Source organism: Biomphalaria glabrata, chromosome 6 (assembly GCF_947242115.1).
Source record: "Biomphalaria glabrata chromosome 6, xgBioGlab47.1, whole genome shotgun sequence".
Lineage (NCBI taxonomy): Eukaryota > Metazoa > Mollusca > Gastropoda > Planorbidae > Biomphalaria > Biomphalaria glabrata.
In genome coordinates, this window is record NC_074716.1 from 52635374 (window position 1) to 52653609 (window position 18236).

The 18236-nt window shown below is 37.6% G+C and overlaps 2 protein-coding genes across 10 annotated transcripts in view; one reads left to right on the forward strand and one right to left on the reverse strand.

Moving 5' to 3' along the window:
• LOC106063597 (uncharacterized) overlaps window positions 1-14798 on the forward strand; it is a 27914-nt gene extending 13116 nt beyond the window's left edge. For both annotated transcript variants that reach the window (XM_056031783.1, XM_056031784.1), the window contains exons 8-13: window positions 122-5878; window positions 6710-7136; window positions 8958-9211; window positions 10335-10447; window positions 10608-10721; window positions 12223-14798. In XM_056031783.1, the coding sequence (XP_055887758.1) occupies window positions 122-5878; window positions 6710-7136; window positions 8958-9211; window positions 10335-10447; window positions 10608-10713 (6657 nt within the window). In that variant the 3' untranslated portion in view covers window positions 10714-10721; window positions 12223-14798. The remainder of the gene's footprint in view (window positions 1-121; window positions 5879-6709; window positions 7137-8957; window positions 9212-10334; window positions 10448-10607; window positions 10722-12222) is intronic.
• The window catches only part of LOC106063598 (rho GTPase-activating protein 1-like), a 65499-nt gene continuing 60945 nt past the window's right edge, over window positions 13683-18236 (reverse strand). For 7 of the 8 annotated variants that reach the window (XM_056031791.1, XM_056031788.1, XM_056031790.1 and 4 more), the window contains one exon: window positions 13683-17836. In XM_056031791.1, coding sequence (XP_055887766.1) covers window positions 17669-17836 — 168 coding nt within the window. In that variant the 3' untranslated portion in view covers window positions 13683-17668. The remainder of the gene's footprint in view (window positions 17837-18236) is intronic. The other variant, XR_008778341.1, reaches the window with a different exon arrangement.

Genomic DNA, 18236 nt, shown 5'->3' on the forward strand with positions numbered 1-18236 from the left:
ATCAAAGTCCATCTACTCTAGATCAATAGGCCAACTACTTTATTCATTTGTTTTCAGGCTGAAGATCAAAGTCCATCTACTCTAGATCAATAGGCCAACTACTTTATTCATTTGTTTTCAGGCTGAAGATCAAAGTCCATCTACTCTAGATCGTTCTGTGAAGTGTCAACCAGGTCACACAAGAATGAACACAGAGTTCTGCAGGCCAACGACTGCTAGGCTAACTAGCCAAGATTTTCAACTCTCTGCAACCGAAGTACAAAAGCCATGTGGTCAACATCTAGACGTACCATCCAAAGATTACACGAAGAGCGTAACTCTGCCAGAGAATTTTGAAGGTACCGCCAGCTCAGAATTTGACATTGGGACATTCTTCTTGAATCACAACTCCCTTGAAGATTTCGGATTGCCTCCCTGTAACTTAGTTCTGGCTAGCGTTGCCCGGTCAAGATCAGAGTTTCTGTTGAAATCGCACGAGAATGACATTTTGACACTTATTCTAACTGGACAGAACCGGGCTTCCTCTAGTAACAATGCCCTGCCGCGAGTCAGCCGCTCAGAATGTGGATCTACATTTTGTAGTTCAGGGCAGTACGCTGAAATGATTTCCAAAAGTCTTAATGCCAAAGTATCCACAGAGATTTACATGATATCAAAAAGCGCTCAGCCATTTGCCAGCTTGGCTCTGAAAGACTTTGAAGACCAGAAACTTGCGTCGACAAGTCGCCTAAAACCTAATAAACGAAATTCAAACATGCGCTCTGTCTTGCTTCGCGAGTCACTTGAAAACACGCGCTGTTCGACTCTTGTTGACGATCAATCCACGTGTAATCAGGTATCGTCCTGGTTTGATCCGTATTCTGCGAGTTATCACCAGTCCTCCAATGACCAGTTCAAAGGCGTAGAAACTCCCAATTTATCTCCAGAAGACGTTCAGAAAGGTCAACAAAAACCAAATATTCACCCTTCTGTCAAGGGAAATCATCTGCTCGACGAAGGTATAGGGCTGGAAGAGAAGACATCTCAACCAATGTCTTATATTGATGTTGCTTCAGCAAGTCTTCAATGTGACCGCACATGCCCACCATCCACCAGTCTTGGGCTTATCAACATCATCTCTGGATCTATGGAGACAATCCAAGAAGAACCTCACACTTTACTCTCCCCTGAATCAACAAAAGATTTAAAAACATCGGCTATTAATGTCGTATCAAAAAGTCTGCAATGCGAGCAAACGATTCTGTCATCGATTGGTAAAAAGTACCATCTTAGTGGAACAGGGCCCGAAACTATTCAGGTTCATAATCAAACGTTACATAAATTGCAAGAAAAACGGGAAAATTTAACCCGCATTCAGAGTTCAATGAACGCTTCTGATGTTAATGTCAGATCTACGAGTTTACAATGTGACCGTTCAAGACCTATGTCGGAATGTTGTCGAAGTAGAGGTCCCCTGAACGAGCTGAGTGATACGTTACAATGTTTGGTTAGTTTGCAAGAAGAAACTGAAGCCCAGTGCCCCACAATGCCTTCTTTTATGACCGCCACCATGTCTGGTGTCAGTGTCATATCCAACAGCCAGCAATGTGACCGAACGAGTGTCTATTCACTGCCCATGCCGCCTAGCTATACAGAAAGTTTTTCCGAAACCAAAAGTTCCCCAAGCTCGCAAAGTTGTGCTATGATCTCGATACCGAGTCAATCCTATCACCAGCCGGAAGACAAACACGCATTTAATATGGAAGCCAGTTTCTCTCAACAGGCTGTGACTAAGATGATTGGTATTCCTAAAAACTCATGTTTGCTAAATTCTACGAAATTATTAAACGAATTTCTAAAAGAAAAGGAAGTTCATTCATCAAAAGACAATTTTCCTCTGAAACATTTTGATGAAGAAATGACAATGACAGACCAAACTGCTAGAACGAGCTATTCGAAGAGCTTAGAAATAAAAAAGGGGAGCGCGAAATCAAGTAAAGCTGAGACATGCAAGGATTCAAAGTTTGCATCTAGCACGAAATGTGTTCAATCTTCGCAAAGACATTTAGTATCTGATGGTGCCCAGTGTCAAAGCCAAGATTTTTTGTCCAGAATTTCTTGCGGCGCCCAGTGTCAGAGTCAAGATTTTTCGTCCAGAATTTCTTGCGGCGCCCAGTGTCAGAGTCAAGATTTTTCGTCCAGAATTTCTTGCGGCGCCCAGTGTCAGAGTCAAGCTAATCTATCCAGGCCATCCCCAAGAATCTTAGCAGCTGATTTGAATGATGCCACGGATCGCGCTCTCAATACCAGCTACTCTGTTAGGTTTAATTCATTAAGTCTGACCGCTTCACGCAAATCTGAGGTTATTTCAAATATCAAGGCTGAATCTACCGCATCACCGTATCGTATAACAGCAGATAATCAAAAACCATATACGCTCAAGTCTAAGGACAAGAATGGTGTGATTGAAGGCTCTACTAGCGCAAGCCATGGCGACCTTTCAGACGTTGTTGTTAGTCAGGCATTTAGCCGATCTTTAGTTTCCCCAAGAGAGATGGCATCTGATGGCGTCCAGTGCCTCAGTCTGGACTTCTTACGAGGTGTACCCAAAGCGTCCGTCAGCAACCAGTGCGACAGTTTATGTTTACAGCCATCGTCCAGCTGGACACATTTAGACCCCAATCATGCAGGTGACTGGAAGGATACTGTCTCAGAGATGGCCATATGGCATAGCCACGAGCTACAGTCATGGAATGATTTAAGTTGCAACACATTGCAAGCAATTACTTGCCCTGCAGATATTTGTAAAAGCGACGAACTGGAGTATATTGGTCAGGAAGGTTCTCAATCAGTTATGTCTAACGATGAGTTAAGTCATTCATTAGTCTTAAATAGTTGCAAGATGCCATGTCATCCAGTTGTCAAATCCGCTGTCACGCCCAATACTTCATGTCAGTCCCTGTTTTCTGTCAGCTCTATGAGGCAGCCTGTAGTCTCTCCAACAGACGTTAGCCTCACTGACGCCATGTCATGCAATGTTCCTCGAACGTCTGTCCCATCTGACACAGCAGCGCAATCACCTGATCCGTCCGTCTCTCTTGGTATTGAGCACCATGCTAACAAGCCTGTACTCACAAGTCCAACACATGAAGCGGTGCAGCAGCAGATCAATGACGTGACCGGAAGCAACTTTCTTTGCATTCCACACCAGGTCAAGGATTCCAGCACTGCAAGAACCCAGCCTAATATATACAAGAATGCTCCGAGTCAAAGCCATGTCTCTATCACTGCATTGAATCAATCTCGTGATCAGACAACTAGAGAATCTCAGATCCAAATCTGTAATTCAACATTGACTCATGCAGCTATCTCTAATACAGCATTGGCTCATGCAGCTATCTCTAATACAGCATTGACTCATGCAGCTATCTCTAATAAAGCATCGACTCATGCAGCAATCTCTAATACATCATTAACTCAACCAAAATTCTTAAACATTGCCTTAACACCTCGCATCTCGACTGAGTCACTGACTCAGCCTAATATTTCAATGACTTCACTGGTTAAGTCAAACGTCAATGAAAAACATTCGCATCGCTTAAGTACGTTTTCTAGCGAGAAACAATTGCCTGACTCTATAAGTGAAGGTGTTAAGTCTATCAACTCTTTTAGTAATTGGTCTCAACGATCAGAATTAATTCACGCTGTTGAAACTCTAGATCATAATGCATATCATTCTCAAATGAACCAATCGGAAAGTTCCATAGAAGTCAGTCAGACCAAAGTCTCTGCAAACGAAATGCACCAACAGATTGCCTCTTGGTCTGAACCCAAGCCGTCTGATGTATGTAAAGATCTCACCCAGAGTGAAGTACCATCCGAAAATGTTCCTCAACAGAATACCTCTCTTAAAGAAATGAATGGATCTGAACCATGCTCTGTAAGTCACATAAAAGACTTGTCAGTAGGTCATACTCAAGCGAATGTCCAGGATATTTCAGGACAAAGATCTGAAACACTAATTAATGAAATGGGTAACTCCAAAACTTCCCAAGTCTGTGCTGAACAACAAAACGTCTCTCGGGCTGAATTAAATGAATCTATTCAAAAAAGTCAAACCAAAATCTCATTGATTAGTATACAACAAAACGTCTCTTTCAGTGAATCGTATCAATCGGCGTCACGTAGACCAAAATGTAGTCAGAATAAGGAGTCGTTAACTGATATTGAAGAAAACAATGTCTCCCTTGCTGTAGCTGATCAATCTGAAACCTCTTCACTGCAGCCTCTTCTATACAAAGCATCACTATTAGATAATCAAGAAAATGTTTCTAAATCTGAAATGCATCAATCTATCTCCGCGTCTATTGAACATCAATCTAAATCGTTACCAATTGCTGCCAACCGACAGACCATCTCTCTTTCTGAACCACATCAATCTGATGATTTTTCTGTCAAACTCGGTCCAACAATAGCTTCACCAACAAATGAGAACGGAGAGAATTCCCATCATAGCGTGTCGCATCGATCCGACAATTCTTGCGGGTCATACAGTCAGGGCAAATCCACATATGATGGTACTCACCAACAGAATATTACTCATGGTGAATCGTATGCACCTGATGCGAAATATAATGACCGCAGTCTGATCAAAGAGTCATCAGTCGCAAAGAGCCCACAAAGTATCTCTAACACTGTTCTCTGTTCTGATAACATGAGTGATATCCAATCCAAACTTAGCATAGACAATGACTTTGAGCTCATGTGCCCTACCCTTCCAGTAATGTCTAGTAAACCCAATAAGAGCTCCCAAGTCATCGCTTCCCTAAGTCATCTACCAGAGATAACTCCCAGACATGTAACACAAGGCTCCTGTCAGTCCAAGGAAAATGTGACTCTGCCGGAGCTGCTTCAGCAACAGACACCTAGCCAGCACCAAGAGCTAGAGTCTAGTCATAGGATCACCGCTAACGCTGTCTGGGAGAGATACTTACAGGCGCAGAGAGAAAGAATTAGGCAGAAGAGAAACGAGTTTTTTAGCGATCGATACAGAAATCCTACCATGGCGACAGGTTTAGAGCCTCAAAATCGTTTCTTAGATAACGACCGTGGTAATGCTACGTTACTTGGCCCTCAAAGAATAAGCGGAACAAATTTTGGGGAAACATCGAATCAACTACACCGCGCCAGCCTCTCTCCCATTAAAAAAGTGACAAAGCCAAACGTGTATAGAAAGAAGAGAAGCATATTGAAATCGAGTCTGACCCAGGTTCCAGAAGAGGATACCTCTGCGTCTGAAAAACAACGAAATGATTCTGCTGACCAACTGAGCAGATTTGAAAAACTTGTACATCGTCGGAGGCGAATGGTGACTTTTGAGACGCAAAACTCGAGTTCTACTGGCAACACTTGGGCATTGCAGGAAGAGTTGACCCGTCCCTCAGACAGAGAACATCAAAGAATTTCAAAGTCTTCAGACTCTGTGGGGCAAACAAAATCTCATGTTGGAGAAACTTTATACAGTCAGTTCTCTGAAGCCCCTGGATTAACCAGTGAATCTTCCATGCAGCAATGCAACACCCTAGAAGATGTGGAAGCCCTGGCCTTGGATGACTGGTCCTTGACCTCTGACCTCATCAGCTCCAAAACCTGCCTGACCGATGGGAGCGACCTAGAGGACGCGATCGCCCAGGAGATGTTGAGCCACGGAGACAGCTGCAGGAGGAAGGCGAGACAAGACGAAATGCGCGCAGCCAAGCAGAACGCGGCTGAAACAGCAGACGACTTTATAAAGTGTCATTTTCTGCCCATACAAGAGCCCAACGTTCTTGTGTATAACGTCACTGACGGCAGAACTGACGAGATTCAAGATGGCGATGATCAGAGCAAGCAAGAACATGTAAGTTGATGTTTCTAAAAACCAAATAAAGTAGGTCTGTGTAATACAACATGCAAATAAGCGAAACTCTTAAAATAAATAGATTTGATATCTACATTTACAAAACTTTAAAACTATGTAGACCCCGCATGACGGTGAAAATGTTATCATAAATAATCTGTCTTTGCTTTAAAAAAAAAAGATACTAATCATTGAAACTTCTATGCCAATGTTTTAAAGTAATTATTTTAACTTTAAAAAAAATACTTTCACATATAAGCTGTCATCATCATCAAATCTAGAATGTAAACATGCAGCTTCCAAAACTCCTGGCTAATGTTATTCATTTTCTCCACTTAGCTTTTATGTAAAACCTTTTGTTTTACGATCCCTAAATAATTTTTAAAAAAATCTAAACATTGGATGTTCATAAACGTAAAGTAAAAAAGTAAAGTTCCCCTCTCAGACCTTGTGGTCTATAGGGCAGAGGATGTAAAGGTCATCAGAATCTGTGGCATACGGTTAACGAGGGTGTCATGTGGCCAGCACAATGATCTACCGCCTTTACTTTTCCTCAACTCATGTCAGGTACCCATTAGTGCTGGGTGGACTCAGAGGCGCCCAAAGATCTCGAAATTAAAAATCCCAGTCTTCATCAGGATTCGAACCGGACACATCGCAAAGTGTAAGCCAGAAAAAAAATGTTTGGTGGTCATCGGCACCAATAATAAGTTCCAATAAAAAAATAAATAAACTTTTTTAAAGTCTCTGTCGTTAAATGAGAAATTTACATAATATTACTATTATTGAATGTGTAATACACAGCAAATCATTTTTATTTTTTTGTAACAGAAAGAAGAAGAAGTTCGGTTGGAACCCGATGTTGACGCGGTGGAGGGCCCGACGGAAAATAAATCTATGTATCTCACAACCAACGACATTGAAATGAAAGTAACTGACACGATAAAGTCCGATACTGCACAAAGAGAAATAATCGAATACTCTCCTGCAGCTACTAAAGGTAGTCTGAAGGAATCGACTCCAGTAACAAATAACGACACTCTAAGGGAGACAACCGAATCATCTCCAGCAGACGCAGACGACTCGCCAGGGACTTTTATTGAGATGGGCAATCTCCCAAAGAAAGACGAGCCATCCGCAGAAACAACCTCCAATGACGAATTCAAATTCGGAGGTCAACTCAAAGAACCAATGAAATCAAAGATCGTGTCTGACAGGAAAGAAGATCATTCGATTACGTCCGTTACGGATTCTGGAAGTAAGTTATTGCCCTTGCCCGCGGTACAAAAGAGAATAACATGTATATCATTTTTCCCCCTGAGTTAGCAATGGGCTTCAAAACATTTGGTCAAGTAACACTATCCAGTGTCGTAAGTTTTAGAGCAAAAACATATACTTATAGGTACTACATATCACTAGTTATACTGTTTTTTTTTTCCAGTTCATTGTCAAAAGCATAGATTAAAAGAGGCTATATGCCAGATCTGGACAACTAGATAAATTTGCAGTACCCTTATTTTAATTGTAAGGATACTTAACCTTTTTTTTTAATGCATATCAAGCATTCAGTACAATATTTATCATCTCCCATGCATGTTCCATACGATTGTTCATGCTAATAGTAAAGTAAAGTTCCCCTTTTAGATCTTGCGAACTAAAGGGCAGATGATGTTTAGGTCCTCTGTTTCTGTGGCCCGTGGTTAACGAGAGTGTCATGTTGACAGCACAACGACCAACCGCCTGTACTAAAATACCTAAAATACCGTCAGGTACTCATTAGAGCTGGGTAAACGCCCTAAAGGTTGCGAAATTAAAAATAACCGTCTTCACCAGGATTCAAAACCGGAAGCCAAGCGCTATGCAACTTTACTAATAAGACATTTAAATCCTTTTGATAACAGTTCTCCTTTTTGGCTTGCACCTCTGAGTGAAAGCTTTCTCAAAATTTACCGGAGAACAAAACCGAAACATTTTTTTTTTAAAACTGGTCAATGTATTAGTAAATTGGGAAGGAAGGGGTGAGGAGGAAGCACCTGGCTGGTCAGTCAAGTCACTATTTATAGATGTTTCTGCAGTTTACTGAACCGTGTCGATAAAAAATATATTAAGCCTATTATGTAAGTAACCGTTTGATTGTCAAAGAGCTGAGCCGAAGGCTCTCCGAGCTCTAGGTTTGAAAAAAACAACTTGTTTGAACAACTGTTCTGTCTGGAAGAGATCCTAGTCAATGCCTATGTAAAGCATTGCTATTTCCGATATATCCGGGCGCATGGGCTAGAATGCATGGCCGAAGGCCGAGTACACCGGGAACCTCCGCCATTTTCCTATGTTGTACCAAGCTAACCGTGCAGGACTCGCCATTTGTGTAACGGTCCCTTGAGGAACGGCGCATGGATTATCGACAGGGCCGCGGGAGCTCTCATTCAACTCCGCTCTCGCGTTCCCTTGGACATCCTCACGGGAGTTTTGTTTTGCTACCCATGTAGCCTAACCACTTCCTCTAATGGTCGTTTCCACCCAAGTGTCACGTTGAGGCAGAATAGCGTACTCGGGATGTAAGTAACCTGAATGTATCCACGTACCAGAGTGTAATGGTTATTGCGAACAAGTTAGGAGTAAGATTTAAGGTACTAAAAATAAGCTAAGTGTGGAAAAAAAAGGTCACACCAGCCTCGACTCTGCCCACCCCATATCCTCCCTTTCTAAAAAAAAAAATGAAGATCGTGTGTGTGTTAAAAGAAAAAAAAAAGGGGGGGGTATGGGAGTGAACGAAAATAGCAATACAAGATGTCGGCCTCGTACAGGAAAAATGTTTTCGTAATAAAATTGCGAAACCTTGATCAACTTTCCAACATAGCAGAGATCTCTACTAGCCTAGCTCTAAGTCTCTGCTATAACTGCATACATTTATTTCATTTTAACGATCTCTCTGTAATGTGACACATCGGACAGTCAAAACGTTGGCGTTAACTTCTAGCCCTGTCCGTAGTCCTAGGCTTATGAAATATTCGCATTTTTATTTTTGAAGAATCGTCTGCATCTTTGTGTGCGTAATCTCCCCTTCAACATTTAATTCTAGCGAAAGCCGCAGGAGACAAAATGAAAAAATCGAAACCGGGAAAATCCGTGGAGCTCACGGAGAGCAGCGGACCTCCGAATTACCGGGATGCTGGGAACAGGACGCTGAGAGGCGGATCGCTGAGCAGAAGGCGGACGGAGCTTAAGAAGCCACCGCCCAGGGTGATCGCAGAGAGCCACTACTACCCCCATAACAACACAGTCAACGTGATCGTCAAGCCGATCAACATATCAGTGGACAAACTGAATGTCAAGGTCAGTTTTGTTCGCTGTTACTGAAAAAAATTCCGCTTCGTGCGTGAACAGTCTGTTCCCCGTGACTAGGCTTGGAATGATTGGAAATTAAATTTATATTTTCAGTTCCTATAATTAACACACATTTTCATTATAGTCAAATGTGAAAAATCCGAATCATTTTGACCACTTTTCATTATCCTATCAAGCTGAAATTTCGTTAAACGCTAGTGCTGTGTGACTACAAATTTTATCTAAATTTTAAAACGATCACCTATTTATTTTGATATGTACATGTTTAGATTAGCGACGCACCATAGTTGACGAACTTTGAACGCGAAATTTACTGATTTAGTGACGACACAGTAATAGGGGTTTTAGTGTTAGTTGATGAGACAGTTGGCATTAGACACTTCAGGTAAATACATCGTTTAGTGACATAGACCCTCTCGAGTCTCGACTGTGGCCCATTCTGCATTTAAGTTCATGATTTTTTATTATACACTAGACTCACTAGACTGAACTTTGTAATTGACCAGATGATTTATGAGGACATTGCGAGTGTCTCATTTCAATACACCAGTACACTCAAGTACATAGGATATTTATGAAGGTCCTTAGAAATTACAGTAGCCTACACCAACATCTTAAAAATTATTGAATATATTAAAATTTTCTATTTCCACTAAAGCCTAAATTGTATTATTCTTATTGAGTATAACAAAGTTTCCTCTTGCATATGGACAAAGGTAAGACAAATTATGAACAATAAAATATAAAGGTCAACTATATAAACTAGCATACGTAATTGATTTTTTATTTGTTTGCATATTATTTTTATTTCTCTACTCATAAGATCAGCTGTACTAGATCTAGTTGCTGTACTTAAGAGTTTAATTTATTATTAGCATTGATTGACACTCCTGGTCTATAGCCAACTAAGCCTAATCGTTTCATTCTAGAAGATTCATTTTAACACTCAACAGCGTTGAGCAGCCATACATTTTCGTAAGTGGTTGGCTATGCTTATTACAATTTATGTATTGAAACTACTTTCTGTTTATAAAATTTAAAATGATTGTTGAAGAAGTTATGAACCGAATGTTTTATTTTTATTAACTAGTCACTTCTTTTTGTAAATCAGGTTCAGTTCTGCAAGAAAAAGAGCGAATTACCTCCCTTAATGGAGACTCCTCTAAACACCAGATTTGGCAGTTTCAGAAAAAGTTCTTCCAAAAGTTCTCCATCAAGTAAAAGGTATGCTGTGTTTTGATAGCAGCTTTAAAAAGTTTTGGGCTCGTGCTAATTCTATTTTATAAAAATATAATATTTTTGGTATTGAATGTTTAGTAAAAGTGTTATTTTCTTCATATATAGTTGACTCATCCATTACAAAATGTTTTTCTCATCAACCCAGGCTTTTTGCTGTGACTACATTACCTGGCCAGACAATCCAAACAAACACTGCTCCAGGGTCAGCATCCAATGCTATGAACATTGTTCCATTTTGGAAAACCAGATGAAATGCTTGGTAGGCATAACGAACAAAAAAAATATTTTTATATTCTTCTATACCTTGACCATAAAGACACCCCCTAAATCCAAGCCTATTCTCAGATGCCTGACATTAGTTGAAGAAAGTGAAGGTCTTTAGTGGTGGTGGTGGTTTTGATTTTAGGCACATCGGCACAGTTTAGGCCATGTCGTGCCTGCAGTCCCTTAAGGACTACTCTCTCTCTAAACAACAAGGGCCAAATTCTATACAGTCATATCATTAAAATCAAGGTCTATTCACAGTTAAAATAGTAAAGGTAGTAAAAAATTAATTATTTGGTAAAAATCTAATGTAAATAGTACATGTTCACAAATTCATAAGGTCTTTAGTTTTGCAGCCCACATGACATCCTCATTACATGTTGGCCATGATACAGATTTTTCTTGGCATCATCTGTGCAAAAGATCTGAGGAGTTACTTTACTTTTACTAAATTCTATCAGACACTTTCATACATGAATAATAATAAAGCTTTTCTTTGAATCTGAAAATTAATGACGTCTTAATGTGGCAAAATATGTAGGTTGCAGCTGGGGTTGGGTAGCTACTGTACTTCTCATTAATATTCATACATGAAGGCAAGGCCTAAAATTTAGTCCTATTAAGCTTTTTGGTGACTCTAGTCTACACAAAATGGAAGTAAACAATATTATTTGTTTTCACTTTTCAGCGCTGTAGAATTAAACTTCTAAGCAGTTTTGCTTGCTACACAAAGCAATTTATTTTATTTACTTGACAACTGTGATTTTTCAATATGGTGTCCTTGACATTCTAAATTTTGTCTTTTTTTTTTTTTTTCAACATCTCTCCCAATGTTCTTCATTTTCCAATTAGGTTCCACTATATCATCACCATATTTCTTCATATCCTTTTCTCTTCTTTTTCTCTCTTACTTGAGTTTATTCCTTACAGAACTTAAACAGGAACTTTAAAATGAATGTGCTGACAAAGAGCAGATTACTGCCATTAACTTCAAGTGTGAAAATCTGTTACAGAATAAATTCTTTGATACTTGCTGCTATAATTCTACATAAAATTTTACATTTTAAAAAAGTTGCCATAACAATATACAACATGACAGATAAAAAAGAGGCCTAGAGTCTTAATTGTGTGGTAACTTAATAGGTAAAATGTACAGTAGCAAACTGCATACAATTGAAGAGTTAAAAACAAACGTTCCCACTACGATTGCCAAAGTCGCACCAAATGAACTGACAAAAGTTTTCCAAAACACATTGAGACGAGCTAATTTGATGAGCTAATTTGAGAATCGAAGCTAATGATGCACACTATCAACACTTGTGAACCATGAAATGCTTAGTTTGTTGTTATTATTCATATTCTGTTTTTACTATTTTAAAATAAAAAATTAGAATGTATTATAATTTACTTTTCTGTAAATATGTGTACTCCTGTAATCATACCAGGCCTCTTTCATCTTGGCTACGCAGTAAAACATTTCTGTATTTCTTCTGTAGGAATATCCTCATGAATATCAAGCTTCAAATCAATGTACTACTGATAGTAGTTGAGTCAAGGTACCCAACCTTCTCTGCTGAAGCTGCCAACTTCTGTTGCAACTTTTCTGTCATGTCAAGATGTAACTGACATCTTATGGAGAGGATAAACTTCTGTTTCATGTTTTGACTGTAATCATGAAATGTACAAATTATCACTTGAGTACATTGTAAATTGTAAACATTTAGATTTAAAGCATGTACACATCACTTGCCTATGTAAACATTAGTTTTGTGACATTTATCAAGGAATTCTGAAATTCTCTAAAGAGCTTTCCAATTTTGAAGTTCACTTATAGGTCTGATGTAAGGTCATATTACTACAATCTAAATTGAGTTCAGTGAATTATGGCATGGACAAACTTAGTAGTACTTTCAGAAACATTTCAAAAGGAAAACCTAGTAGCCCCAGTATTGTAGAAGATATTAAGTGCATCAAAAACTAAGTAATTGACTTACAGGTCCAAGTTCACATTACATTTTTTTTAGAAGAATGAAATATTACCTATATAAAATGACAAAATATTTTTAAAAATATTTTACACAGAAAACTTTCTAAGAAAGCTGGAAGGTATTTTTTTTCCTGAAATGTTTGGACTAAATGCCTTATAATGAAAGCAATTTTTACATTTAGATTCATATATATGTATATACACCCACACAAAATAAATGATTGTTATATATATATATATATATACATATATATAACTTGCTAATTAAAAATAAGCATCTTTATGCAATTAAACATTTAAATTGTTTTTCACCTTACTAAAACAATGAATTCTGAATGTAAAAATAAGCAATGATACACAAGTGAGTGTACTAGAGATCATTTCTTGCTTAGGTTGAATCTTCTCTCTCTCCACTTCCACCACAATTGAGTCTTTGAAAACATGACACTACATCAGCGGTTCTCAACCTTTTAAGTTCGGCGACCCCTTTTAACAATCCCCCACTCTGCCGCGACCCCCCCTCCCCCCCCCCACACACACACACATACAGCAATAGAAGAGTAGACAATAGCAATCCATATTTTTGATGGTCTTAGGCTACCCCTGGCAAATGGTCAATCGACCCCCAAAGGGGTCGCGACCCACAGGTTGAGAACCCCTGCACTACATGGACTCAATACAGCTAGTTATGCCATCCATGTTTCCCCCAAAAGTTTGTGGGCTTTTTTTTCAGTTCATGGCCTAAAAGTTTGGAACTCACTTCCTTTTGAGCTCTAGCAAATCACCTACTTGACCACATTCAAAAAGAAACTTAAAAGACCTATCTGTTCAAAACTGACTTAGATTAGTTTGCTATTTAAATTCTCACTTTTATGCTTTTGTTGTATTCTCATGGAGCCTTGAGCCTACATTAGTTTTGTTAACATCAACATATAAATACACAATGCCCAATGGAACAAAAAGAAACTCTTATCGACATGATTGTAGTCAGTTTAATCCAAATATATGTACACATCATGCAAACTAAAAGAGAAATAAAAAATCAAAACTAGCAACAAAATTCATTATTAATCAAGTCTGCAGTAAATGTATATTGACAATAAAAATCAATGTCTTCAAATGTCATAATATTCTCCAGTGAACCAAAAATTATGCACACACACACAAAAAAACTTTCAATAAATTATAAAAAAAAAAAAAAGATAAAAAAAATCAGATTTATTAATATCCATCATTAAATAAACATATCCAGGTTTTGTTCAGGAAAAAACAATACATGTTTATACTGCTGAATATTTTACTATTTAAAATATTTTTTTTTAGCCTATATATAGGTTAGGGTTGTTTTTATTTTACAAGCTAACAATCTCTGGCCCCTATTGATAACTATAACTATTAATTTCCATGTGATATATTACTTTATCTACTAACATTGAACAGCCTAGCTACATAGAGTAGTACTGTTAAAAGTCAGTCAGGGCACTTTTCATATTAATTCTTCACCAACATCAAACATTTAAAAAAAAAAGTGACAGACTACATTTCTATTCATCCACATAAAAAAAAAAGTGATACTCTTGTCACTTTGTAAACCTACTTATTCAAGATCTGATCAAACCCAATTTGAAACCAAAAAAAATGTGATTAAATAAGAAACATGGATATAGCAAATATGTTGAAATTAGTAAGGAAACTCCTCATTAGTGTAATATTGTCATGGCACTGATGGGAAATGAATAACCTTTCCATTCCCCGATCTCTTGAAAAGGCACAAGCAACTTTAAAATAACTTCTCATAACCTCTTTTTGAAAAAAACTTATTCCATATTTGTAAATTGACCCCCCTGACCCCTCTTGCAATGGTTTAATCCACATCAAGGGAGATAATATTCTACTGAAACAACATAAGCATTTTCAGTAGTAAGAGCATATCACTGAGATATATATTAAAATAAATAGGAACTGCCTGAATTATGACACTGCTCATGGCTACATGGCAAAAGATTTACATTGTGAAATATTATATGGCAAAAAATTAAAATGGCTATATGGCTGCAACCACATTCTACAGTGGCTGCTCTAAAACAGCTAAACAAGGCAGCCAGACAAATACATGACAAGAATATGGATTGTAAGTCAATGGACTGTAGTCCAGAAGAAAATAAGAATAGAAATTATATCTAATGAAAACATTGAATGATTGCACAAAGTGGAATACATGAACTGGTCATGGCCCAGTAGATCTGTACAGGAATGTCAGGGAACACACCCTAGCACCTAACCACATCCACAGGACATCAGTCAAACACACCCTAGCACCTAACACATCCACAGGACATCAGTCAAACACAGCCTAACAGAATCTATAATCTTTCAAAACCAAACTTACATAGGAAAAGATCCCCAGTCCATAATCTATACAAAATAACAAGCTGATCAAAATGCAAAGATAACCCTTCCAGAATTGTCGTTAATAATGCCAAAGTTCAAAAGGTTAAGATTCCAACTTTATCACTGACCATACCAAAGCACAAAGAAAGAAAAAAAAGTATGCTTTAGAATCTGATGAAACAAAATAAGATTACCATCTGAATGACAGTCCAGTGGACATATCGCACGACCAGGCAGCCATCCATGTGATATCAGAGAGAGACTAACTGATGAAAGTATTACAGAACTAGATTTTACAGAAAACTGAAGATAAAAAAACATCTCCTCAATTAAGGGGCTGAAAAAAAAAAAAAAAAGATTCACTGCATCAGGGTTGAACAACTATATAGAAAATACAAAAACATAAAGGAAACCCTGCTGGCATTAAAAAAAAAAAAGGATGTTTGCGCCACAAGGCCTTCATCAGCTACAAACAAGGAATATGACAAATAATTAGAACAAAATTGTTAACTAATAACCAATTTAGCGTTATTTGTTTATTCCTATGTTTTTACTTAAGTCCTATAACAGCTCAATTTCTAATGGTTGACCATGTTTTCTATATTTACTTACTGCCTATCCCCAGAGAAAAGATTTCTATGAAACATCAAGCATACATTGACATTGACACAAGTTTTTTTTTTTATAAAAAGACAACAAGAGACAAATTATTTTCAGAAACCAAGAATTTCTTTGTCAATGTCCTGACAATAATAGCCTACTTAAGCAGATCAGACTAATCTCCCACACTAGGGCAGTAGAGATCAATATACAAAAAACAGATATAAAACATCTAATTAACTTAACTGAATCTTTCACAGCACTGTCCCATCTATTTTTTCCAGACACTAGAACCTTTTTATTACAAATAAACATTCCTCCTTGAAACTTAGGCCAGATAAAATGTAATCTGTGGTCAGAAAGATTTACAACAGTAGACAATGGTGAGGCAAGTGGACAAAAGGTCATCTTATCTTATATAATACAGAAGTTACTTCAACAGGAAATACAAAACAGGCTTTTCTTATAATGTACAAAGAAAGAAGTCAATCAGCATTTTCAGTATCTAATCATTTAAAGTATTGATATGTGCCAATCTAGTTGTGCATGTTAATCAGTGTATTAAACCTCTACCATGTTATTGGTTTTCCGAGATGATTCTAGCAATCAGTTCCATGCTCTAATGGAATTAGGGAAGAAAGAGCACTTACATCAATTTGCCCTTGCATGTGGAATAAGAAATGTGCCATTTATCTTTATGTATTTCTGAGTATTTTATTACATCTAAATCTCAGGATGCCAAGAGAGATCTTAATGGTGAATTAAAAACCAATATCAATCTAGAATCGTGCATATTCTTCACTGAGTCATGTCAATATTTTAGTCTGGTGAATTATGACAATGACTTTCAGGAAAATTTCTAACAAATTTAAAATCTATTCTCCCCAGCAGCTATTAATTAAGTACATCATAAACTAAGTACATTAACTTTCAATCCAAGCTGGCACCACATGTTTGGAAGTATATATTACTTGGTATAGAATGATGGCCAATAACAATGAAGAAAAACAACAAACAAACAAACACACTCCTGCACTCATAAAGAACTGCTCGAGAAAAATCAGGGTAATTTCTCAAACCAAAACTAAAAATATGTAAAATTATGTAACAGTTCAACTTTGACATTCAAATAACATCAAGATCTACTTCATTTTGGTTGCTAGCGACTATGGAAAGTAATGCTCAAGGACCTTTTAGCTAGATTAGGTGTCAACTCCCTTTGTAATTAAAACAAAGCAAAAAAAGTTTCGGCTAACACAATAATGCTAAATGAGTCATTCACTGACTAAATCTGAAAAATAAATAAAATACCAAAAGAAGAAATTGTCCAGAACAAATGGATTCTACTTTACAACGACTGTTATTTCTTCAAGAGAAACTTGTGTATTTCTATTACATAGCAAAAGAAATAAACAATTTGGAGCTCATAACATTCATCATACAAAACAAATACAGTTTGTAAATACACTTCCAAACACAACAGATACAATCAATCCAAACAAGAATTGTGAAGGAGGCTAGTGTATACAAGTTGTAAAATGTCATAATTGGCAGCACAACAAACTTCAAGATGATTTAGAAAAACTGACTCAGTAATGTTGTCAAGCATAAAATATTTCTTTGTTTGAAAATATAATACAATAATATGTCATTTGAAAGAGTGTTATCATCTCAATATGCTCTGGACAGTTATACATTCAAAACAAATATATAAATAGATTACATACATATATATATATATTCAAACCATCAGTTTAGTCAATGCTATCTTCAGCCAATCAAAACTTATAGAAACAAAAGAGGGACATAATCAAGTCTAAAAGGGAAACAGGGGAGGAAATGACTTCACAGAACCAAAAGTATTGCAAGAATGATACCAAATAGAAAGGAAAATTCAATGAGCTATTTTTGTTTGTGCATGGTAAGAACTTGCTCCTTTCTTTTTTACAAGTCTGGTGAGACAATCACCTCAGGAAGACCTCATCGAAATTCTGTAAAAGTATAAGGGCAAACTTGACCGCCTGCTCAACTGAGGCCAGATTAGCTTGACCTTTAGGCCAGGCAATGTTTGGACCGAAGACTGTGGCCACATTCTCAGCAGTCATGTGATTGATGTCTGACTTGCTGACCACCTGAAAAAAAAAATAAAAAAAAATATGAACACAAAATGTTAAGTAAAAAAAAAAAACAGCTATCTATAAATTACCAGTTAAAATTTCAACATATCTGTGTCATTTTACATCTCAAGAGATGATTTTTTTCCCTTAGCAGTTTCTTGTGTGACTAAAGAGGCCAATCCTTAATACATAGCTGTGGTCACAGGTTGGGAATATGTAAACGCCAGGCGCTGTTGCATTTTCACCCTACTTTCTACTTCTGTTATGTATGGGATCTGCTATCCGAGACCCTTCCTTTCTGCTCTCTCTCCATGTAGATCTATCCAGTGCCACTTTTTCCCAGCTGCTAGTGTCGATTTCGAAGAGCTTCATGTCGCGTTTGCATACATCCATATATGTAAATAAGGGCGACCAG